At 22.6% G+C, this 26,488-nt stretch overlaps 7 protein-coding genes across 7 annotated transcripts; 4 read left to right on the forward strand and 3 right to left on the reverse strand.

Annotated features, from left to right (window-relative positions):
* Positions 1-151: 151 nt before the first annotated feature.
* On the reverse strand, positions 152-6,170 carry PY17X_0416800 (conserved Plasmodium protein, unknown function; the record flags this gene model as incomplete). The annotated part of the gene is made up of 2 exons (XM_726370.2): positions 152-2,610; positions 2,744-6,170. 2 exons carry the CDS (start codon positions 6,168-6,170, stop codon positions 152-154), a joined length of 5,886 nt encoding a protein of 1,961 aa, XP_731463.2.
* Positions 6,171-9,448: 3,278 nt separating this feature from the next.
* Positions 9,449-10,798, forward strand: PY17X_0416900 (inorganic pyrophosphatase, putative; the record flags this gene model as incomplete). The annotated part of the gene is made up of 3 exons (XM_718657.2): positions 9,449-10,066; positions 10,171-10,233; positions 10,376-10,798. The coding sequence occupies 3 exons, from the start codon at positions 9,449-9,451 to the stop codon at positions 10,796-10,798; spliced, it is 1,104 nt and encodes a 367-aa protein (XP_723750.2).
* Positions 10,799-11,026: 228 nt separating this feature from the next.
* PY17X_0417000 (conserved protein, unknown function) lies at positions 11,027-13,837 on the reverse strand (the record flags this gene model as incomplete). The annotated part of the gene is made up of 1 exon (XM_718658.1): positions 11,027-13,837. The coding sequence occupies one exon, from the start codon at positions 13,835-13,837 to the stop codon at positions 11,027-11,029; it is 2,811 nt and encodes a 936-aa protein (XP_723751.1).
* Positions 13,838-15,567: 1,730 nt separating this feature from the next.
* PY17X_0417100 (kinetochore protein NUF2, putative) lies at positions 15,568-16,941 on the forward strand (the record flags this gene model as incomplete). Its single annotated transcript, XM_022955109.1, has 1 exon — positions 15,568-16,941. The coding sequence occupies one exon, from the start codon at positions 15,568-15,570 to the stop codon at positions 16,939-16,941; it is 1,374 nt and encodes a 457-aa protein (XP_022811580.1).
* Positions 16,942-17,698: 757 nt separating this feature from the next.
* PY17X_0417200 (formate-nitrite transporter, putative) lies at positions 17,699-19,034 on the reverse strand (the record flags this gene model as incomplete). The annotated part of the gene is made up of 4 exons (XM_022955110.1): positions 17,699-17,729; positions 17,888-17,994; positions 18,092-18,696; positions 18,842-19,034. The coding sequence occupies 4 exons, from the start codon at positions 19,032-19,034 to the stop codon at positions 17,699-17,701; spliced, it is 936 nt and encodes a 311-aa protein (XP_022811581.1).
* Positions 19,035-22,163: 3,129 nt separating this feature from the next.
* PY17X_0417300 (protein YOP1, putative) lies at positions 22,164-23,057 on the forward strand (the record flags this gene model as incomplete). The annotated part of the gene is made up of 2 exons (XM_022955111.1): positions 22,164-22,488; positions 22,696-23,057. The coding sequence occupies 2 exons, from the start codon at positions 22,164-22,166 to the stop codon at positions 23,055-23,057; spliced, it is 687 nt and encodes a 228-aa protein (XP_022811582.1).
* Positions 23,058-25,774: 2,717 nt separating this feature from the next.
* On the forward strand, positions 25,775-26,270 carry PY17X_0417400 (40S ribosomal protein S15A, putative; the record flags this gene model as incomplete). The annotated part of the gene is made up of 2 exons (XM_720236.1): positions 25,775-26,007; positions 26,111-26,270. The coding sequence occupies 2 exons, from the start codon at positions 25,775-25,777 to the stop codon at positions 26,268-26,270; spliced, it is 393 nt and encodes a 130-aa protein (XP_725329.1).
* Between the last annotated feature and the right edge of the window lie 218 nt (positions 26,271-26,488).

Raw genomic sequence — 26,488 nt, forward strand, 5'->3', positions numbered from 1 at the left:
CACAAAAGTGAGAATACACAAAAGTGAGGGCGTGGAAAAGGGTATATAATAAGACAAACATAAAAATTCGGAGAATTGTAAAAGATACAAATTTATATGTACAAAAAAAATATGATAAACTGAGAATAAATTTAAAGAATTCAAGAGATTGTTATGAGTGTTCAAACAAAGAAGAATAATAATCGTTAAAATAAAATTTGCTATAAATGTAATCGAGATTGTTATTTTGAAATTTTGCTATGTGTGTAACTAAATTATTTCTGTTAATATAAAAATTTTTTATAATTTTTTGGGCTTGTTCGGATGTTAATAAAATAATATTTTGCTCAACAATTTTATAATGTTTATCAAAAATAAACGAAAATGTGTGTTCTTGATCTGAATTAAAATTATCCAAAAGTTGAAGAGAAGTTACTAGCTTTTTAAATTGATCTATAGTGTTAATAATATTAAAAATAATTTTGCTAAAAAAAAAAAAATGACTAGCCAAAAATGAGAATTTAAAAATATGTTGAATAAAATATTTATGAATATAAATTAGTTGAATAAATTTATCTGTTTTTAACATATTTTGAAAACATAAAAAATAATTTTTATATATATTTATATTAATTATATAATCATATAAATAGGTAATAATTAAAAGCATTTCACTTCGTATTTTGTTAAAATCATTTAAAATTTCGTTAAATATTTTGATATTTTCAAGATATTTTATAATTTTGCCACTACCACTACTACCACTACTATTGTTAAGAAGCTTTTTATCGAAACCTACATTTAAAATTTTGTAATGTGTTAAAAAAATGTTATTATATTTTTTATTTATAACACAAAAACTGTTTTCAATATCATCATTTTCATCAATATAATCTTTATGCTTATTTGCAATTTTTTTAATCACATCCATATATTTAAAGGTAATATTGGCAAAAATGTTTTTATCGCCCCGCCCATTTTGATCATTTTTATCGCCCATCCCATTTTGATAATTTTTATCGCCCAATTTATGAGTCACCTTTTCGGCATAGTTATATATAACTGGTTTCGAAAATGATCTAAAAATAAAAAAAATATCTTTCAAATTATTTATAGTATAATAAAATAAAGATACTAAAGAGTAGATATTTTTATAATAATTTATAACATCTTTATCAAAAAAAATGTATAAAATTTGAGGAATATGTATATCTATATTTATATTAAAAAATTTATTGGTTATAAGATTAGCTTTATAAAAATTGGTGTTAAATTTGTGTCTAATATATATTTTGCTTGAAGTATTTGATAATTTTTGTGAAAAATAAATATTTTTTACTTCATTTTGGCCACTTTCCAAACTATTTTCCTTGCTCAATATAATTGATTTGAAAAAATTGTAATTATGTTCACATTCGTCAAATAGTAAACATTTTAATAAGGATAAATATATTAACAAATTTTTATTTATTAAATATGAAAAAACAAGTATTTTATTGATCATATAAAAATGATTATTTATAGGAATAAATATATTTTTATATAAAAAATAATTTAAATTGTTAATTTGAATATTGTTATCATTTAGATAAGTTGTTTCAGTATGTTTATAGTTTATTCTAAATTTTATTAGATTATTTTTTTGTTGTAAAAGAGTGTCATTATTTTGTTTATCCTTCGTTTTAAATTTGGATACGTCAATAGTAGCTTTGGCATTTTCACTTTTTTTATTTATATAATTAATATTCCGAGAATCGCTTTCGTCATGTTCACTATTCCGAGAATCGCTTTCGCCATGTTCACTATTCCGAGAATCGCTTTCGTCATGTTCACTATTCCGAGAATCGCTTTCGCCATGTTCACTATTTCGAGAATCGCTTTCGCCATGTTCACTATCTCTATCCATTTCGTCATAAGCTATATTGGCTAGTTTGTTCATTTTATTTGTGTTTTTTTTATAAAAAATAATTGATTTTTTTTTTTGTTTTTTTCTTTTATTTATGCTAACTATGGAATGAATGTTAGTGTATTGAGGAGTCGAACATTTAAAATGGTTTTTAATTTTGTTAGTACCAAAATGGTTATACGCTATTTTTTTCTGTTTTTTTTTCTGTTTTTTTTTTTGGTTTTTTTTTTGGCTTTTTTTCGACGGTATGAAATGCTTTTCATTTTTCACAAAAGCCTTGTCATTAATAAATGAATTGTAACTATTTATTATTTTATCATCATTATTGGTTAGTAGAAATAGACAAAAAATATCAAAATGATTTGTTAATTTATTTCCTACAATTTTGTTCGTTTTTTTATTAACATAATTTAAATAGTGTTCGTTATTCCAACATTTTATAAAAATATTTTGAGGTTTTGTTCTTTTTTCTTTTTTTCTTATTTTTTTATATTTATCATAACAATTTAAAAAGCTTTTTATTTTATTTATGGAAGCTGAGCACAAAAATTTGGCGATTTCGGTTTCGTTCTTTATACAAAATTCTGGGTTTTTGTTTTTTCGTTTATCTCGTTTACCTCGCTTATCTTGTTTATCTCGCTGATGCGGTTTATTTGTTGGAAATTTGGGGAACGAAAGATAAAAGTCGTTTTCACTCGAGCGTCGCAAAAATTTGGAAAGGGATGCTGCAAAGTGGGGAAAAAAGTGGAAAAATGGTGAGAATGTGATGAGAATATTGTGAGAATGTGGTGAGAATGTGGTGAGAATGTGGTGACGTGGCAGGTAGAGAGGCGAAGTTAAATTATGCAAAGAGCGAACCTGTTGAATAAACAATTTTTATGGCATAATTCAAAAATACAGGAAGGGAAAGTGCTTGATTTGAATTTAAATTGTGTTTGTTATAAATAATTTTGTGATTAGTATATATATAAAAAAATAGCATATTTATATTTTTATTTAAAATATATTCGTGATAATAATCTGTATTTATTCCCATAAAAACATAAGAATAAAGGAAATACAGAAATGGTTTTATTATCCTCAAAAAAATATATTTGCATAAATTCTTTAAATTTTTGTTATTTACATTTATAAATAAATAATAATAGGAATAAATGTAGTTTATGAGCTCGTTTCCTCGAGGAAATATGAATAAGCAGTTGCTATTTTGTCTAAACCCTTGGCGAGATAGATGATTTTCATTGCCATCGTCATTAGCGAAGTTTGTTTTGTGAGCAAGGCCGTATATAACGTTCGAAACGTAGTTGTATTCAGTAGCAAGCTTTTCATTTTTTTTCGCTTCATTTTTTTTCGCTTCATTTTTTTTCGTTCCATTTTTTTTCGTCACATTAGCGATTTGGGAAAAGGGGAAATTCTTTTTGCTAAATATGTCAAGTTTATAAATATAGCATGAACATAGAATGTTAAGAAATATAATACATTCTGTGTATTGTTTTATTTTATTATATATTTCTAAAGGTGTTTTTAAATCTGCATACAATATAATCTTTCGTATATCTTGTTCATATTTGAGGATATATTTATTTATACTATTTATAAATGACATAAAAACGTCTCCAAATGGGATAATCTCATCAACGTGGGAACTTTCGTTATTTGCGATGTTTGCGATATTTGCGATATTTTCGTTATTTGCGATATTTTCGCGTGGGCACTCAGTGAGGTAATCTTCTTCTTTTTTGTAAATAAGTTTTAAAAAAACATGAACAAACGTTTTGATGTATCTTACTAATGATCCGATTTTCGAAAAATATAAAAATATGTGAAAATATTTTTGATAGAAAGCAGAGGAGAATATATTTTGGAATGGGTTAAAATAAAGACGAAAATATTTTTTGTTTTTTTTTTTTCCCCAAAAAGCTATATTATAATCAACACATATTATATTTTTATTAATATATATAGATCCATTTTTTATTTTTTTCATTTTTTTTTCACAAAATTCAGAATAATTTTTATTACTTTCTATTATTTTTTTGTGTCTTCTACTTGTAATAAACATTTCATTTTCATATCCAACTAAGCATTCAAGAATATCATTTTTCCAATTATCATTTTCCCAATTATCATTTTTCCAATTATCATTTTTTTCTTTTATGGTTGTTTTATTTTTTTGAGAATTATTAATAAAAAATATTAAAAATTTTTTAAAAAAAATATATCTATATTCTTCTATTCGATGATTAACACTGCAAATTATATTTTTATGTAATGTTACATATATACTATTAATTATATTTAAATAGTTATTTTTATATATTTCATTTTTTTCAATTATTATTTTTCGTTCTAACATTTTTAAGGTAAGAGTATCATTTGCATAAGACTTTTTCCACAAAAATGTGTTACATTCGTCATTATCAAACTGTTCATTTTTATTTTCATCTACATAATTATGGCTAGTTTTATTAAAATAATTGATAATAGAATGGTTATACTTTTTTAGTATTGTATTTTTTTTATAATTTTGTGATTTAAAAAAAATTAATAAATCAGTTTCAGTTTTATTAGTATAAATATTATGTTCAGAGTCAAGATTAAGAATATTTTTTTTGTGAAAAAAATTTGGAATCAATTTTTCGATTCTAATTTTATATGTCTTATTATTTAAACAAATAAAAAGAAACTCATTTTCTAAGTATTTATTTTGTCCATTTTTATGACTATCGAATTGGGCAACTAGCGATTTGTCAAAAAGTGGTCTGTCAAAAAGTGAGCTGTTTAGAAGTGAGCTGTTTAGAAGTGGCCCGTTTAGAAGTGGCCTGTTTAGAAGTGAGTCGTTACAGCTTTTCAAATTGTTCATGGTTATATTTTTTTGAAAGATATAATTTTTTAGTAAGCTATTTTGATTTGAAAAATTTCCATCGATACAATAAGGATCTATGTTATTAAAACGGAATGAAGAGAAGCCATCTATATCATTATCATTATCATTGTAGTTATGGTCATAATTATGGTTATAGTTATGACCATGATCATAATTATTTTGTTTTGTTTGCTCACTATAATGTCGAGACAGGTAATCAGTTAAGGTATTTTTAACATATGAGTCAGGAGAAGTAGATAAATTTTGACATTCTGAATATGTGGTTTGTTTTTTATTAAAAATATATTGTTTATATTTTAATGTTAAATTAGTTAGCTCATTCAATCGTAAAACATATTTTTGTATAAGCTCATTTTGAAAAAATAATAAATATTTACAAATATGTTTATATTTATTTTGATCAATATCATAATTTGTTTCATAAAAATTTATTTTTACTTTTAAATTTAAAATTAGATTAAAAGATAAATTTGTTAGATTGCCTATATTTATATTTTGGTCAAATTTATCAAAATTATATAAATCTCTTAATTTATTTGTATATTTTTTTTCCCAATTATTTTCTTTCCTTCCATTATTATCATCATAATCAAAATTATTGTTATATATACTTATGTCTGATAATAAAAAAAGTAGATTCAAAAAAGTTTTGTGACATGTGAAATTTAAACATATATTTCTTTTTAGAAATAATTTATTTATGGAAAAGTAAAATTTTATGTACATGTACAGGCAAATAAAATCGAGATAATATTTATTTTTTATTAACAAAATGAAGCAGTAAATTATTGATGTGTATAGCTGAGTCAGGATAAGACAATTTTCCTCATTATTATTGCCATTGCCACTGCTATCATTTTCATCTTGGTAAAATATTTCATCCATATATTTGTTATAATCTTTATGAACAGTGCATGTATTTTCTGAACAGTTCAGGTCATTTTCGTATTTTTTTTCAAATTCTTTTCCATGTTTTTCCTCCAAAAATTCGTCATAGAATTGTTGCTCATTTTCTTGGTGATATTTTTTTAATATTTCGTAAAAATAGTCACAACTGTTTGAGAATATATCAAAAAAATACTGATTATTGACATATGAAAGATGGTAGCTATATTTATAATTATAATATATATTAAACAAGGTAAAATTAACTTTTATTTTGTGTAAAATATTTGAATATATAAATTTTTTTATTTCATATTTTATTTTTTTTAATATTTTATTATTTTTAATTGGATATAAATTAGCTTCTATATCAGACCATTCATCAATTAGTTTTAATAACGATATATCACAATAATTACCACTTTTTATTTCATTATTTAAATATCTATTTTGTTGTTCTTCGATATTGTTATTTTTTTCATTTTGAATTATTTGCATATCTATATTAATCATTTTAAACTGTTACATGAGATATTTCCTTTACCTTGGTTTAACGTATAGAATATAAAACAAACCATGTGATTGTAAAAATGAGGAATTATGAAATTCACACATACTATCTTTAAGCATGTGTGTGTATATGTGCGTTTGTATTTTGAGAATGATAATGGAATAACTTGTATTATTTATGGTTTTTTAAAAATGGTAAAAATGTAATTCATTTTTATTTTTGTGAAAATTTTTAAGGATGAAGAAAAAATAAAAATTAAAAATAATATAAAAAATAATGTAATAAACGAATTTAAGGATATAATTTAATCAAAGCGACGGGAATATACAATTTCCCTTTTTTTTTTTTTTTATGAATGTACATAAAAGACATATAATATATTTTTTTTCTAATTTATTTTAATTATTTAGATCGAGTAAGGATTTTTAATTAGGATACAATAATACATATAGAGAGAAAGAAAAAAAATAATAACGTATCAAAATTTGCAAAATTTATGTTAATTTAGGTCAATATTTTTTATGTAATATTTTATGTGTTTTATATTGTTTTTGCGTATGTATATGGTTCCACACTTAAACACTACACTATATTCAGTTCATTTATTCATTTTTTATTCGTTTTTTATTCATTTTTTATTCGTTAAACGTCCTATTTGGAATGAATAAATATAAGGTCAGGCGCTTAGCGGTATGCACATGCGTATTTAAGAGAAATTTATTAAAGATATGTATTTATTCATGAAATGTTTCATTTATTTACGTTAATTATTTTAGTATTGGGTAAAAGTTCTAGTATTATTTACCATATTTTATTGAATATGGGTTTATAGAAAAATATATGAACTTTTCATAAAATATTTAATGTACGAATGGGTAACGTATTATTACAGTGTACACAAATTGTACCCTTTTAGAGGAGTAAGCTTTTTAATTTTATTTTATTTCATTTTATTTCATTTTATTTCATTTTATTTTATTTCATTTTATTTCATTTTATTTTATTTCCCCATTTTCAATAAAATTAAAAAAGAGAAAAAAAGTGGGAGGGGAATATTTCTAGGTATATTACAATCACACACTTTACAATATAACATTCGTAACTAAAATTATAATGATTTGAATATTTGAATGCGAATAAATTATAAAATAAAAATAAAGATGTTATATTGTTTATGTGTTTATAAATAGAACTAACAATGTGTTATTATTAAAATTTATGATGAACAAACTCCTATTAGTACACTTTCTTTTTTTCATATCTAAAGGTACAAAAATGAAAGAGAAAAAATGAAAAGTGGGGAAAATTCTGAACATTAATATAATATAATGTAATATATTTTTTTAATGTATCATTTATTTATTGCTTGTACATAAAATTTATATGTTTTTTTTTTTTTTTTTAAGGACTTAGCTATATACTTAAAAATAGAGATATGTTGATGCCCTTTAAGATTGCCAATTTTGTGAAAATAGGAATACAAGTAAAAATAGAAAAAAGAGTAAATTAAAATGATGTTTTAATAAGTTAGCTTTTATGTATAAAATGCGTCCATTTATATAAGAAGAAAGCGAAAGCAGCATAACATATATAAATGTGTGTGGGTGTATTATATATAAAATTATATTATGAACATGGAATAAAATATATTTTAATATATTTTATTTTATTCTATTTCATTAATATTTTATGTTTAATTATTATAATATTATCAATAAGACCGTTTTCTTTTTATTTTGAACTACGTATTTCATAAATAATAAAAATACGAGATAAAAAAAAGTGAAAAAAATAAGCTTATATTTTGCATTTTTTTTTTTTTTACTAGATATTGTAAAAAATATATAAATTTTAAGGAAATTCAATTTATGTAAATAATATTTCAAAAATATTTCATGTACATAATTGTATGCATGAATTTATTTTTCACATAGTGCTGCATTATACTTATATAGTTTTATATGCACATTAAAAAAAATAAAAAAATAAAATATAATTAAATTATAGTATATATAAAATATATTGCAGAAAAGAATGTGACGTATTATTATGTTTGCAAATTCAGTGGATTACATATATTTTTTATGCATGCTTTTATAAAAAGTTAATTATATGCTTGTTATATATATACATATAATTATATGTATGTACATATTCGTGCATGCTTTAAGCGGTCTTTTGAGAACACATAAAAATACCAATATATTTAAAAAAAAAAGAAATATGCATATCTATCTATATATATTTTCTTTATAAAAAATATATTATAAAATATGTTTATGTATGCAAGCTTAATTTTGAATGTACATACAAAAAAAAATATTATTTGCATATTATTTAAAAAATATTTTTGAATAACCAACTCCAATTATACTTTTTTTCTGAACAGTGCATGTAGATATATTTTTATGCTATAAAAGCAAAAAGTAAATACTTAAGTTTATATAGTATTACATATTCATTATTGGCTCATTTATTTGCCCCCATTTTGTATAAACAGATGAATAAATGATAACAAAAAAATAATCTTATAAAATTTGGCCAGTATACAATAATATTCGTTTTATATTTGTTCTAATAGTTAATATATATATATATACATATATATATTTTTTTTTTTTCTTTTCATAATTTTCGTCTATTAAATCTTTACTATATTAAGCATATTCTTGGCAGGACCCTGATACCGAGAAAAGCGGCTTTTTAATTTAGTAAATAATAAATAAATAAATATATATATATAAATATATATACGTGTCGAAAGAGGCAAAGTGAAATGCGTATATATGAATTACATTATTTTATTGCATTCTATTTTTGTGCGTTATTATAATGGCTATATATAAATATATGCATGGTTTGGCAAATTAAAATAATTAAAAATAACATGTATACCTATACACACATATATGCATGGATATAGATATACATGAAAATGCAATTTGTTTAGTGTAATTATATTTCATTTTTCTTTTTTATAAACAATTAAAGAGATAACACAAATAAATATTACTTAAACATTAGTATACTTGCTATATACATATTATATATACACACTGAAAAAAAATAAATACACACACATTCATATGTCCTCAAAAAAACGGAGCAAGGTCATGCTAGCTAAATTACACGTTTTTTCTGAACAATTCATAAAAAAAACATGAAAAAAACATGAAAAAATTAATTTTTTTATGAACACGTCAGAATAATATATAAATAGTAATAACTAAATTTTCATTTTTTTCAGACAGCCACATTATCAAATATACAGAAAAGGAAAATGAGTAGCGCAATAATAAATCCCGATAACCGAAATTTGTTAAATATGGATGTAAAAAATGAATACAATGTAAAGACAAATAACGAGCTAAAAGTAAATTTAAATTTTCATAACAATAATATAATTTCAAATATGTTTTCAAATTTAAGTTTATATGAATCAATGAATAATTTTTTTCAAATTAATAATAAGCATTATATGTTAAAATATAATAATCAATTAAATCAAACAGATTTTAATATTTCTTATTTTCAAAATATAAATGACAAATATGTGCAAATATCACCATGGCATGATATAGACTTAATGAATAGTGATGGAACATATAATATGATAGTTGAGATACCAAAATATAATTATATAAAATTAGAAATAAAATTAACAGAAAAATATAATGTTATTAAACAAGATACAAAAAAAGGAAAACTACGATATTATCACAATTCTATATATTGGAATTATGGAGCATTGCCTAGAACCTATGAATACCCAAAACATATATATCGTTGTAAAGGTTCGGATGATCAGCAAATATTTTTTACAGGCGATGATGATCCATTAGATGTGATAGACATAGGAAGCAATAGTTTGAAAATGGGTCAAATAGCGCCTGTTAAGGTATGCCATTCTGATTTGTTGCTATGTGTTTCGTTATTCTTTGTGTTGGTTCATTCTGATTTGTGTTTGTTCATTTCGCTATATTTCTTCCCGTTTCGAAACAGATCTTAGGCGCCTTTACTTTGATTGATGAGGGTCAGTTGGATTGGAAAATCATAGCTATCAATGTAATTTTTTTGGAAAAAACATAGATGTGTGCATGTGCATAATTTTGTTGGAAAATTTGATGTTTGTTAATATGCATGTGCATAATTTTGTTGGAAAATTTGATGTTTGTTAATATACATGCCATACTTTTACCTAATGCAGAAATATGATGAAAATTATTCAAATATAAATAATTTGGAAGACATAGAAAAGTATTACCCCCATACCCTAAATCTGATGATCGAATGGTTTCGTTCATATAAAATGGCTGATTCCAAAAAGTTAAATATAATATCAAAAAAATTATATAATAAAAAAGATAGTGAAAATTTAATAAAAAAAGTTCACGATTATTATTTAGAATTTTTGAAAGATATTAAACAGTTTTCATTAAGTTCATCATGTGAAAGTACTAATATAAATAATAGCAGCAATGCTACAAATAGTAGCGAATGTTTCCAAACTTCATTTTCATATCAAAACCCTGATAATCCTGTATATAACAATTTAGTACAAGATGTCAGTATAGATTATTACAAATCTGATGATACATATCGACCAAATATGGAGATATGGGTTCCATAACAAAAAAAATATAAATATGAGTCATGAACAGATGCAGGATATAAATGTTAGTCATGCATATTTCTTATTATTCGATGGTGTAAAACAGCCATTTATCTTGTTTAATTATTTTATATATTTACATGCATATATGTATGTAGATGTGCATATTGTATGTTTTCTAAAGATTAATGAGCCAATATATTTGCAAAACTTTTAAAAAGGAATCTTATTTGACTTTTCCAATTTTTACGATGTTTTAAATATAGATCCCCACATGTATTTATGATTGTTATCTTTGTAAATGTTGTAAATAAGACAATATTTTTTTTTTATAATTTTTTTAATATCTTGTTCATCAATATAAGTGATTTCATATACTGGCAAATCCTTACTATTGTTATTGCTATTATTATTGCTATTATTATTGTTTCCATTTTTGGGAATGATAGCTGCCTGATCATTGTCAGTTAGAGTCCATACAGAATCAGAGGAATTGATTGGGTGGTTAAACATATCTTTAATTATAGTATGCCCACAAATTGAAAGGGAAAAAAAATGATTATCTATATCAATAAGAATATCTGTTTTTTTTACATATAGATGTAATAAAAAATATAAAGAAAAACTGTGAATATTTTCTTTCCAAAAATAATATTTAGTTATTCCTTCAATTTCTTCACCTAAATTATATCCTTTTAAGGTTTGTTTTTTTTTAATATTATCAGTATATCCTCTACTATATTTATTTTCACTCATTTCTTTTTTTAAATCATCAAAATATTTATCGGTTCTTTTTTTATGATGTTCATCTAATTGTGGGTATAAATCTTTCCACATATAATGATCTGGATCATATTTCATTTCATTTTCTAATTTTTTCAATAAAAATTCACTTTTTATTTCTAGCTCTTTTCTAGTTTCATGTTCTTCTCTTCTCTTTAGAATTTCTTTTTGTCTTTCGCTGATTTCACTTTTATTTTGATTGCTCATTTTTTTGTTATCATTTATAATACCATCCAATTTTTTATGTATTTCGTCATCTATTTTATTCATTTCATTTGGTTCCTTTTCAAAATTTGGTTTAGAATTTGGATCCATTGCAACTGGGTCGGTTTTAGATGCAACTGGGTCGGTTTTAGATGCAATTGGGTCAGTTTGAGATGCAACTGGGTCGGTTTTAGATGCAACTGGACCGGTTTTAGATGCAACTGGGTCGGTTTTAGATGCAACTGGACCGGTTTTAGATGCAACTGGACCGGTTCTAGATACAGTTGGGGCGCCTATCAAATTGTTTGATGATCCTAATGAATATTCAGAAAAAAATGATTTTGTTTTTTGGTCGCTTGAAAAGGAATTCGGAGATATACCCATCCATTTTTCATTCATTCCATAAATATTACATAAATGCATTTCAATTTTGATCCAATTTTCATTTAATATAACATCATACACACTTTTGTCATGATCAGTAACAGGTTGATCATTTGAAATAAAATTTCTGAACAATAAATTATTGTTAATGTAAAAAATTGACTTTTCAAGTTTTTTCATAGTAAGTATGCATTTCTGTATAATATTGTGACTATATAATAATGGGAATTCTATCATAGTAGAATTTGTATTTTTATTATTTAAAATGATTTTATCATTATATGTATCATATATATTAAATTCAATAGTAACATTTGATTTCATATATCTATTTTTATCAATATAATAATTTTCATCCTCTTTTAACATTGGATTTGATAAAACTGCCTGAACATGGTCATCAAATATAGTATTGTTTTTATCTTGTATAGCTAGTTCTTTTTTTATGTCATTTTTTTTTTTATTTATTCCATTTTTTTCTTTTTCTTCATCTAAAATATCATCTTCACCTTCTGTTACTAGCTGTTTTAATATATTCCCTCTATTGAAAGAAAAAAAATATTTGCTTAAATTTTTCTTATTATATAATTTAAGTGATTCAACATATGTGCCTAACTTTTCATCATCATTTTTATCAAAAATAAAATTATAGCAATCTTTTTTTTCGTTATCATGATCATTCGAAATATTATTGTCTACAACTTTTTTTTCATTTGAATTATTTATTGTTTTTGTTACATTGCTTGCAATTTCATTTTGTTCTTTTTTTAATTCGTCTCTTTTTAATTCGTCTCTTTTTGATTTCAAGAAATTCACATAAGCACTTTTCATCCACACACATATATTATTTACTAAAACTTTCGAGCTATTATATATTTCATTTTTATAAATATGTTTTAATATGTCATGCATACTTAAATCGAGGGGTTTATCAGAAAAAACATTTTCTTGAGCTTTTAAATTTTCGATAACTTTTTTTTTTTTAATAATTTCTCTTTCTTCTATAATATTATCTTCTTTACCTTTAATATATTCCTCTGTTTTTTTAATTGCTTGACTAAAATTTTGTTCATTTCTTTGGTCTGTATAAGAGGTACTAACTTCATTCAAGTTTTTTTTTTCTTCACCATTTGTGTCGTCATTTGAAAGTGATTCATTTGTGTCGTCATAATTTGTGTCGCCATTTGAAAGTGATTCATTTTTTTTATTTGTGTCTGCGCCATGTTCGTTTTCATCAAAAAAGGATAAACTTATGGGCATAGTAGAATGGTCCTTTTCATTTTCTTCCCTTTTTCGTTTTACTTTTTTTTTTAATAAGTCGTATTTATTATGACCATTCAGGCAAATAGTGTTACTAAAATAAAATAGCTTTTGTCTTACGCTTTTAAATTTTCTGAACTGTTCATATTTTTTTTTTTTTAAAATATCATTATTGTGGGAGTATGTTTTACCAAAATGGTGTGTGCAATTTTTTAATAGATTTTTTTTTTTGGTCGCATAGTTGTATATATTATAAATATAATGTGGATATTGAAAATTATTCTTTTTTCTTTTTTTATTATATTTAAACGTATTGCTTTTGTAAAAATATGAGTTCAAAGATGGTGTACATTTCTTAATTACATTGTTACATAAATTAAAAAGGAGGATATGCAATAATACCAAATATATCCATAATTTTTTCATTATTACATAAATATGCTTAGTTATTTCAACTATTACTATTAATAGTAATAAGTTATATTTATATTGCTATGGCATTTTTTCCCGATGTCATTTTTTTGCCTAACTGTTAAAATCATAGAATGAAAGGGATTGCCCTAAACATAAGTTTAGCATTTTAAACCATCTACATTTCTTTTTTTTCAAACCTTTTAAAATGTATATTATGATGTTATACATATATATATTTTTTTTTCTTTTATTTCTCCAAAATTTATATTTAAAAATTATGACTAAAGAAACATGAAAAATGAACATTCATAATATTGTTAGTATTTATATTTAATTAATAGGTATATCTATGAGTAATTATAAATGTGAGATTTAAGATATTTATTTTATTTTTATTTTAATATTATTTATTTCCCAAGAATTATGGAACAACGAAAGTTTGATTGCACAAATTTTTACACATGCCAATTCAGGTATGTATTTTGATAAATAGTATATGAAAATGCATTTCCTATATTTTAACGATAATTAGTTTATATTACATTTTTTTATTTTATTATCATTATTCCTTTATTTAACATAATTAAAAAATATATATATATATTACCAATGTAAATAAATACATTGTTTTTTTTTTTTTTTATGAGGACAAATGGGTAGGCAATTGGTTGGTCATCATACATTTTTCTCGTGTTATTTCACATAACTACATAATAGTGTAATGAACTTGAAATATTATTTTGTAAGCGCAATTTTATCATGTATTATGAGTAAGGGAAAAGGTTTTGTTGAAATGGGAATTTATATGATTTATATGATTGATAATACTTGGTATATTTGATAGGAGAGTGCAACTATATATCTATATGATAAACACATACACTAGGATGATTATTTATTTATAGATATAAATATATACATAACATATGTACACATTTTTTATATGACCTTTCAACTGAATTAATTTTTAAAATAATTTTTAAATTGATAAAAAAATATGAACAGTTAATGTTTTTTTTCATATGGTAATAATTTATACACATTATGTAGCGAAAATAAAAGAAAAATAGACATACCAAAAAAAAAAAAAAAAAATAAAAAAAAATAAAAAAAATAATAGCAGTAATAATAATAAAAATAGTTAAAAAAATATTGCTTGTTCATGCATAATTTATTAATTTTTAAAAGTATTTATTTTTATAGTTATTTTCAAAAGTTATATTCATTTTTTAGTTATTATCTCCCAAATTATTCCATATGGAATTATTAAATTTCAAATTTATTTGTTTTGGATTTTTTTATGTAATTATTTCTTCGATTTTGGGTATTTTCAATTTTATATAAAATTAAAATTTAATTAAATGCGTATATTTCTTAATATTTAAAAACAGGTTACACTTATTGTATATAAGCTTTCATGTGTCATATGAGAGTAATACTTTATGAATGTATTATACACATTTTGAAATGGGAAAAAAAATCGAAAATAATAGTAACCTAGTAGCAATAAATTGGAAATACAAAAAACCACAGTTCCCACTTTTCTCAAATATAAAACTTTTTGCAATGTTTTAAAAATTTTATTTTACGAATTACGTGTGCAATATGATATACATAATATTATACTAATAATATATAGTATTATTTGTTTCAGTTTTTTTTTTTTTTTTTTTTTTTTTTACAATATTAATAAAAATATTTAGATAGGCAATATTGAAAAAGAAATATATAAATCAGAAGAAATGAGCACAATGAATGACACATTGCCTAAACTACCTTTTGATGAAATACGAAATGAGATGAATAAATATGGTGTTGCCATTACACCTTCAACCTTAAAACATCCAACAACTGAAGACGTTCAAGGAGTTTATAGTATATGTATAAAATATATTTTAAATAAAGATATTAATAATATAAGAATTGAAGAATTTACAGGAGATTTGAAAAGTTCAATGCCATCAATTGATGGAATACAAATTTTACCAAATGAAGGTAAAAATCATTTACAAGCTATTGGTAATTTACGATTTTTTCGACATTGTGAAAAGATTAATAAAATATTGAATATGGATAATACATTAAGTTATATATTTAAGCCTACAAGTGGTCATATAACAAAATTAATTAATGCCTTTATGCATTTTATGAGATATAGAGAACAGATATATAATGAAAATGATGCAACTATAAAACAAATCGAAGAAAGAAAAAATGAAAGTAATATATTAGATAATGAATTAAAGTCAATTAAAAGTGAATTACAAGTATTATTATCAAAACATGAAGAAGTGCGAACTAGCATTTTAAATGAAAAAAATATAAAAAGAGATTATGAAGAAGAAATTATAGAAAATCAAAATTCATTAAACTCTCAACAAAGTATACTTATATCATTAAAATCTACAAAGGATAGAATAGTAAATGAAACAAATGAATTAATTTTTCAATTTTCTCGATATAGACAAAAAAAAGAAGATTTGGAAGATCAAATAGTGCCATCACCTGAAAAATTACAACAATATAATGACGAATTGAAAGATTTATTATATGAACATATGTCTCATTGTGAAACGAGTAAAAAAAAAAATGAAGATATAAAAAATAAGATAAATATAGCTGACTTGTGCATAAAAAAGTTAGTAAATTTATTAACAATATTAACAAGTCATATAAATGAAACATTAAAAGTTCATATTGATAAAAAAAATAAATTAAAAGATTTGGGTACTAATTTAAAATCATTAAAGGAGGAAAATGAGAATTTAAAAAAAAAAAAAAGAGAAAATGAAAATATTTTAAATGAAACTGAAAATCATTTTTTACAAGAAAAAAATAAATGGGATGAAAAAATTCAAGACGAAAAAAAAAATACGATTATAGTTGAAGAAAATGTAAAACAAATACATGAAAGTATAGATGATATTACAACAAAAACAAATCAAGAAATTCAGGAAATAAACAATATTGTTAATCATATTCAAGATACGGTAAATACATATAATAAAAATTTTGCCATTATAGCTGATTTAATAGAGAATACAAAAAATTCTCAAAAAATTCTTACAAATAAGATACAGAATAATATACAAAATTGCATTAAAACCCATTTATAGAGAAAATGTGTGTGGGAATAAAAAAGAGAAAGGATGGTTTTGTGTGTATGTGTTGAGTGAAATGAGTTAAGTTTTATGTTTATTTTGGAATTCATATTCTTTTTCTATTTTGTAGAAAAATGAGTCGTATTGTTTTTGGTGGCAATGTGGGTTTGCATGTCTGTCAGTTTTTAACACGTTTTTAATATATATTTTTAATATATATTTTTCCCCTTTTTTTTTCCCCTTTCTTTTTCCCTTTTATTTTTCATTTGTGATTTCGTTTTTTATAATTTAAAAATTGTTTTTGGCTTCAAAAATAAATAGTTTACAGTTAGTAGTGCAATATAGTAAAAATAATGAATGCATAAGATAATCGAATATTAGTAATAATGTAAAAATGTAAAAATATGATTGGTAAGGTGGTAAAACAAAAAAAAGGAATGTAAAACATGTTCATAACAATATATTGTATTTCCAATTATTTGCAAATAGACATGTTTAATAAAAAATAGACAAATTTAATAAGTCCCAATTTAAAAAAATTAAAAATGTATTTTTAATTAAAAATCTATAAATAAAAAAGTGATGTAATTATATTTAAGTTAAAAAAAAAAATTGCACGCTTAGATGGTTAATGGAAATTTATTTCGATTTTTCATAAAAGCTTATAAATAATTATTTAAGGATATTATATATATACAATGTTCTAGGAATCAAATTTATATTATTCTTGGTAATATGAATTAGCGTCCGTGCGCATTAGAAAGATTCTGTATTATATATCGTTCTGTATCTCAATAGATGTTCTATAATTAAGAAATGGGTTGAAGAGGGTCATATATTAATAGATAATGTGATAAGAAAATAAAATGAAAGGAAACGAAAGATCGGATAAAAAGGGGAATGAAATAGTTATATGGCAAAAGTTGTGTGTAGATGCATATTATGCATTTTTTTTTATCACCCTCTGATATTCATGCTTCCTAAACTCGAATTCTTTGCTTCATAATCCTCGTAATAATGTCTGTATAGAATATAAAATGGGCAAGCTAGAACGAGAGCCCCCGCAATCTGAACAAAATGAAAAGATTGAAAAAATGATGGAAATGTTGGAAATGTTGAAAATGTTGGAAATGAAAACGTGATGAGATGCAGGACGCGAGCTTACATAATTTCCTATCAAAGTTGGTATAAGATTTTTAAAATAAACGTCAAAAAAAGTGACATCGGTTTTAACCATAAGAGCAATATTTAATGTATAAATATTTGCAATAATATGTTCATATCCTGCTATGGCAAATGCATATACTGCAAAGAACACACTAAACACAACCCCACTGCCATCTTTAATTGATAAAACAAAATAAACTGCTAAGCAAACAAAAATGTTACATCCGATAGCTAAAGATATACATTCAAAAAATGAATGGTGTACTTTTTTTGTGGCTATTGCATTTAAAAATTCATAAATATGATTTTTTTCGATATCTGAATGTTGATGGAATGCCCCGGAACCATATGATACGATAAAAGCAAAGGAAACTGCTCCGATATAATTTCCTAGTAAAGATATTAACATAACTCTTATATATGATAATAATTTAACTTTTTTTTGAAGCAAAGCAACTGTAACTGCTAATGTATTTCCTGTGAATAAATCTGATCCTGTACATATAATACATAAAAAAGCAATTGGAAATGTAAAGCCATAAACAAAAGAACTGAATGATGCCCCGACATATGCTCGTAATTTGTGATAATAAAATAGTCCCCCTAAAAATTGCGAAAGTATAGTGACGTGCGTGAGCTTATAAGCACTCAATTGAGGTGTATCTTGTGCATTATTTTTTTATATTTTTTATTTTTTATTTTATTTTATTTTTTTTTTTTTTTTTAAAGATAATGACAAAATTCAAACCTGCTATTCCTGAGGCATGGGCACAAAGTCCTACAAATATTCCAGCCATAATTGCTTTTAAAAATAAATTAAAATTACTATATGTTGCTTTTGCTTTTCCATATTCAACACATCGAATATATGATTCTTCACTTGAGCATGTTGTTTTGACACATGGTGGGTCGAGAATATATTGCTTTCCCGTCTTTCCCATTTTTTAAATTATAAATGTATAAAAGATCAAGTTGTTATGAAACTTATTTAAAGTAGAAACCACTTTATGGTGTTTTGTGCTAACTCGTACGTGTATATGTATATATATATATGTATTTTTTTTTTTTTTTTTTTTTTTTTTTTTGAAAATATATTGAAAATAAAAATGATCAGAATGGCAAAAGAAAGGTATGAATCAAAAGACAATAAAAAGACGATGTATGTATAGAAAAATAAGATAAAAGTAGAAGATAAAAATGGAAGATAAAAATGGAAGATAAAAAGGGGAATGAATTATAGTAATATTTAATATATGCTATTTTGACATATATATATATATATATAGGAGAAATGTACAAAGCGGGAAAGATATGTATACAAAAGGAAAGATATATATATTCATATATTGAGAAACAAACAATTAACACGTTGAATTAAACATACATGGAAATAATTAAGTGTCGAAACATTGGCCGTTTTGCTAATTTCGTTTGCTAATTTCGTTTGCTAATTTCGTTTGCTAATTTCGTTTGCTAATTTCATTTGCTTATTTATTTGTTTGATTGATTGTTTGATTGCTTGCTTATTTGATTGCTTGTTTGATTGTTCGTTTCGGGGGGGCTTATAAATATAAATTGCTAACGCAAATACATTTTAAATAAAAAGAGATTATATATCCACGCCTCAAATAAAGTTCATTATTAAAAAATATATATACTTGAAAATAGGGGGAAAAATATATTAATTATTTTATATATCTATATTTGTCATTTTTTTTTAATTTATACAAAACTATAAAAAACTATGAGAATATAAATGTGCATGCTTTTTAAATAATTATTTAATTTTTAAACCATATTTTTTTTTCATTTTTTTTTCATTTTTTTTTTTCAATTTTTTTCACTTAAATAAAATATGCGAATCAGAGAAAAAAAAAAAAAAATATGCATTATATATTTATTCTAACATATATTATTATCCACTATATATATGCATATATATTTTTGTAAGGTATGGGAAAATTCAGGTAACCCTTTTTTTATATGCTCCCCTTCCCCCTCCAAAAAAAAAAAAAAAAAAAAAAAAAAAACTATAAAATAACTATAACAATAACTATAAAATAACTATAACATTGATTACTTATACATTTTTATTATATTTATTTTAAATAAAATAATTTAATATGTTATAAATATTTTATTTGTCAAAATATTTTTTTGCATTTATTTGGATTAACTATTAAGTAGTAAGCGAATGAGAACAAAATTATGTACATGTACATGTATATTAAAATTAGCGAAGAAACAAAATGTGGATTATTATATGTAGAGATTTTTGTCTTGATATTTATTTTTGAGAAATAAAATGAGATGTAATAGGTTGGAAATGAGATGGAATCGGTTGGAAATGAGATGGAATAGGTTGGAAATATATAAAATATATAATTTATAATTTATAAAATTGTTCATAATTTAACAAAATAGGGAATGAAAAAGTGATTGTATTTTATGCATATATAAATAAAGGGTACTAGAAAAAATATTTTTAATATTTCTTTTTTTATTTGAATAAAATAAAGTTATTGTTATTTTCTAATTCGTATAAGTTTAACAAAATTCTATTCGAAATCAGGATGTATAATAATTATGTGTGATCTTTTCACAATTTATCAATAAAAAGACGGTTGCATAAAAAATTTATAAAATATTCATTTATTCATAATTTTTATTCCCAACATGTTTTTATCTCAATAATTCATTGTTTCGTACATTACTTTTGTTTCGTACATTACTTTTGTTTCGTACATTACTTTTTTTGCTTTGCTTTTTTTGTCTTTTTTTTAAATAATATAGAGAGAGCAAGTGTATATGTGGGGGATACTTTTTTTTTTGAAAATAAGAAAAAGAATCAATGATGAAAATATAAGTTTTAAGATAATTTGTTTGATAATATAAATGTATAATAAAAAAGTTGTGCATATTTTATAAGCCCATTTTTTTTTTTTTCAAACATTTTATTGGGTTAATATCTTATTATAAAATGTTTGAAAAGAGAAAAAATACGAACTCATTAAAATATATTTAAGTGTAGAAAAGAAAAGAAAACGGATTCACTGAAAAAGTAAAATGTTATGATAATTTTTTGTAAATGTATCCTTTTCTAATACATATTTTTTTATGCACTATGATATGCTTCTTATATTTTATTTTTCTACTTTTTTTGAAGCGTGTACATTAATATAATTTATATTTTTACTATATTTTTACTTATATTTTTATTTATTTTTTTTTTTTTTTTTAAATATTTATTCGTTTTATTTCCTACCCCCCCCATATTATGTATAACTCCTTTCCTTATTGCGTACTAATTCTTTCCGATTTAAAAAAAAAAAAAAAAAAAAAAAAAAGAGAAATTTACTAGTCAAATTAAACTATTTTAAGATTGAGAAAATATATTATTAAATAAATAAAATAAATAGAGTAAATAAAAATTAGTGGGGAAATAAAATGCAAGATAATAGATATCTATAATTCATTATGTATATATAAAGAACATGTATCATTAGCTAATTTTAAGAGGGTGTATATTATATTTCTCTTTGTTAATAATAAAATAGTGAATAGTTTCTCAAATAAAATAAAAATAAGATTATTGTCAAAAATGCAATAAGTATTTTAGTAATTTATTTGTTCATTATTTTTATATGTTTTGTTTGGAATTGAAGAAGATCGATAGGATATCTTTTAATTAACTTCTCTAAATAAATAAATATACATATATATATATATATATATATATATATATACATATATATGTGGATGGCAATATATTTTGCATTTTTTATTTTCTTTAAATTATATAAATGTGTGCATATAATAAGTCCATAAAATATCTATATATATAATATAGTGTGTGTGCATTTTCCCAATTTAGTAAATTTCAAGGAACTTATCAAGCACCTATCTACCATTGTATTATTATTAATTTTTTTTATTCTAAAACAAAAATGCACATTTTTATATCAAGTTGAATTAGCAAAGACAAATAAATAAAGAAATTGGTATTTTATAATTAATAAATTGAAAAAAAAAAAAAAAAAAAAAAAAAAAAAATACTTTATTATAACAAAATGCGGATGAGTAAATTGTATAAAAATAAAGAAAAGGAAAAGGAAAATGAAAAACCAAGTAACGAACCTATAACCAAACAAAATTCTTTAAAACGTATGTCCTCGAAAATTTTAGGAGATTCCTTAAATAGTTTTGATTTAAGCGGAAAACTTGAACAAGTAGATGAATATCTTAAAAATTATCCATTTATAATTGAATTTGGATATAAAATAGGAATTAAACCATCTTATATTGTTGTTTTTGGTGGTTCTGCTCTTTTTATTTCTTTGGTTTTAGGTTGGGGGGCAGCCTTAATTTGTAATTTGGTTGGATTTGCCTATCCAGGTAGCGAAAAAAAAAAAAAAGAGAGAAATTTACCTGCACTGTACATGTTTTTGTAACATGGCTAACTGAGGCGTTATGGAGAATGTTTTTCCGCGCTTTTCCACACCCCATTTTTGTGAATTGTTTAAAAGATATAAGAGTAGACGTTTACTAGTTATAATATATATATATTTATGTATTTTTTTTTTTTTTTTTTTTTTCAAACAGCATATCAGTCATTTAAAGCGGTAGAGTCACAAGGACATGCAGAAACAAAATTATGGCTTACATATTGGGTAGTATTTTCGCTATTTTTTTTTATTGAATATTTAATTGATATAATATTATTTTGGGTTCCATTTTATTATGTAATAAAATTACTTTTCTTATTATATTTATATATGCCACAAGTTCGAGGTGCCGAGACAGTTTATAATTATGTTATACGTCCAATCTTATTAAAACATGAAAAAGCAATTGATGATACTGTTCATAAAATTAGCCAAACAGCTACTAACCATTTAAATCAATTTACTGGAAATATCGCAGAAAAGCTTGTTCAAGAAGGAGTTCGAAGAAGAAATGTGTAAAAAAAAAAAAAAAAAAAAAAAAAAAATTAAAAAAAAAAAAAAGTTATACATAAATTGGCTATTATTTAACATTACCGTAGTATGTGTGTGCATATAACGGAAAATTAAAAAGTTAAAATAATGGATATATCGATATTTGGAGATTAAAAAATATATATAGGACAAAGTGTCCTGTGGCCATTTGTTTTTTTTTTTTTTTTTTTTTTTAAATTATTTATTTAAAAATTAAGGGGTAAAACAAAATACAAAAAAAATGATAACTTTTATAACAGGAAAAATTATGCACATTGGTAAATGGTTCATATAATTTAAAGATATAAAAAATAAAAATATTGTTCCAAATTACAAATTGAATTATTTATACGAAAATAAATTATAATTATATTTCCCCCAAAGTTATATAACACATAGTTCCCCTTTTTATGGATATTTTAGAAACCTACACAATTGCTATTATTTTATTTGTCCGAAGCTTTTTGCATTAGCTCCATAATTTACTTACACATATTTGCGTATTTATTTAGGCATACTTGCGTATTTATTTAGGCATACTTGCGTATTTATTTAGGCATACTTGCGTATTTATTTAGGCATACTTGCGTATTTATTTAGGCATACTTGCGTATTTATTTAGGCATACTTGCGTATTTATTTAGGCATACTTGCGTATTTATTTAGGCATATTTGTGTATCTATTTATTTTATTTTTTTTTGTAAGTTTTCATTCATAAAACAAATTTAAGTTTGAATCTTATACCCAAATCTTTATGCATTCTCACTTATATGTACATGCATAATTTTCCTTTTAAAATAAAAATTATTATATATAAATATAACTTATAAAATTATCCCTACTACTATTTATATTTTTTTTATAAAACCTTTCTATATCAATTAAATTTTCATGTTGTATATATTTTGCTATACAAACGAATTTATGATACACAATGTTGGGCATGTATATAGTTCATTCCCTCAAAAAAAGGAAAGGAAAAAAAGGAAAGGAAAAAAAGGAAAGGAAAAAGTTAATGTATTATATTACGAAACAACATAGTACATGTAAAAAGGTTGTGTATATTTATTTAGTGAAAAGAAGGTATTATGGTTATCATTTTGAATAGAATAAAATAGAAGCATGCTTATAAAATGTTGTATATTATGAACAGTCAAATGGTAGATTACAAACTTGTGCAATATTTCGTATTTTATTTTATGGGTGAAGAAAAAATTCTATAAATGTTGTTCCAGTTTTTAGTTTGGTATCCCCAACTTAGTAATATTTGAATATTATTTTGGGGTTACGTTTTTTTTCGAGAAAGAACAATAAAGTATTGATAATTCAAATAAAGAATATTTTAAATAAGTGAATAAATCATAAAATGTGAAATTATAAAGTAGAAAAAAAAAAACATGTTTTTTTTAAAATAGGCACATTATTCATTATATATTTTTACAGTTTAATTAATTTAACTATTTTTTATATATGCTAAGTAAAAAAAAAAAAAAAAAAATTATTACATAAAATATGGATTTTTATTATATTTATAATTGCATAATTATTATATAGATATTTTCTTAACAATTTAAAAAAAAATATATTTCATACTTATGAGAAAATGTAAAATTCAATTAACATTTTTAAAGAGGGTACAAAACAACCTTACTCTATTTTATGCATGATAATAAATATTTTAAAAATACAATGAAAATATCAAGTATATTTTTTTCAGTATAGAAAAAAATAAAATATAAAATAGTAAAGCAATTTATATATAATAACCCGTTATAAAATTTAGTGCTATTTCACAAAGAACGCAATACTTTATTTGCCAACAAATGTTTAGCTATATGTCAGTATGCATATATAACGAAATATGCAAAGATATGTTTGCATGACGATTTATTTTATTTAACATGTAGAGTACAATATAATATAACTAATACAATATAATATAACTAATACAATACAATATAATATAATTAATACAATACAATATAATATGCTTGTGGAACCAGTATATTATAATTTGGCAAAATAAAAAAAAAAAAAAAATATATATGAATGTATACAATATTATCATATATATGGTATAAATTATTCTTTAAACTTTTAGTTGAAAAAAAAATATTTTATGTAATATTTAATTTTAACAATTTAATATTTTCAAATTTTTAAAATAATTTTTATAAAAAAAAAAGGGACAAAGTGTATTATTTATATACTTTATAAATTCACCTTAATTTCCTGTAAAAGTCCTTAAAACTTTTTAACATTCAAAAAACAAATAAAGCCAAAATTTATGCAAGGTAATAAATAAAACTCTATTTATATATATATTAAGTTATATGAGTAATATATACCACATTTTTGTACTTAAAAGTTTAAGCTATAATTATTAAAAAAAATAACAAATAAATGAATAACAATAATAATAATAATAAAGAAAGAAAGAAAGAAAGAAAGCGTAGATATTCTTTATTTTTTTAAATATAATTACATCATATATATATATATATAATATATAGTATATCCCTAAAATGTAATTTTTTTTAAAGCGCTTTATTTTTTCATATTGTAGATATATTGTTTTAAGTTGTTCATATACATGTATATTATATACGTATAATAGTGCTTCCTATTTTAGTAGTATTTTAAAAATTAAGTGATATATATATATGTAATATTTTTTTTTATTTTAATTTTTAAATATTTACAGATGGTTCGAATGAGCGTATTAGCCGATTGTTTGAAAACAATAAACAATGCTGAGAAAAGAGGAAGGAGACAAGTTTTAATTCGACCTTCTTCAAAAGTTGTAATTAAATTTTTACAATATATGCAAAAAAAAGGATATATTGGAAATTTCGAAATTGTTGATGATCATAGATCAGGAAAAATTGTTGTAAATTTATTAGGAAGAATAAATAAATGTGCAGTAATATCTCCAAGGTATGTTTTTTTTTTTTTAAAAATAATAATTTTATATATTGTAGTGCATAAATATGTCATTTTTTATTTTATCCATAAAAATATATGATCATTTTTTTCGCAGATATGATGTCAAGCTTGACGAAATTGAAAAAATTATAACTAACATATTACCAAGTAGACTTTTCGGACATTTAATTTTAACAACCCCTTATGGAATTATGGATCACGAAGAAGCAAGAAGAAAACATACAGGAGGAAAAGTCTTAGGCTTTTTCTTTTAAATAATTTATATTATAGCTACTTTGTAGCCACAAAAAAAAAAAATATACATAATTTTATGAACATGCAAGGCAAAAAAAAAAAAAATAGTTATATATACGAACTGGATATATATTGGAAAAACACATATAACATATTTGGTTAGATAATTTGAAGGATAATATATAATTACAGTAATACATACTTATATATGCATATACATACTATGTATGTAGTGATA

The sequence above is a fragment of the Plasmodium yoelii genome (genome assembly GCF_900002385.2).
Source record: "Plasmodium yoelii strain 17X genome assembly, chromosome: 4".
NCBI lineage: Eukaryota > Apicomplexa > Aconoidasida > Haemosporida > Plasmodiidae > Plasmodium > Plasmodium yoelii.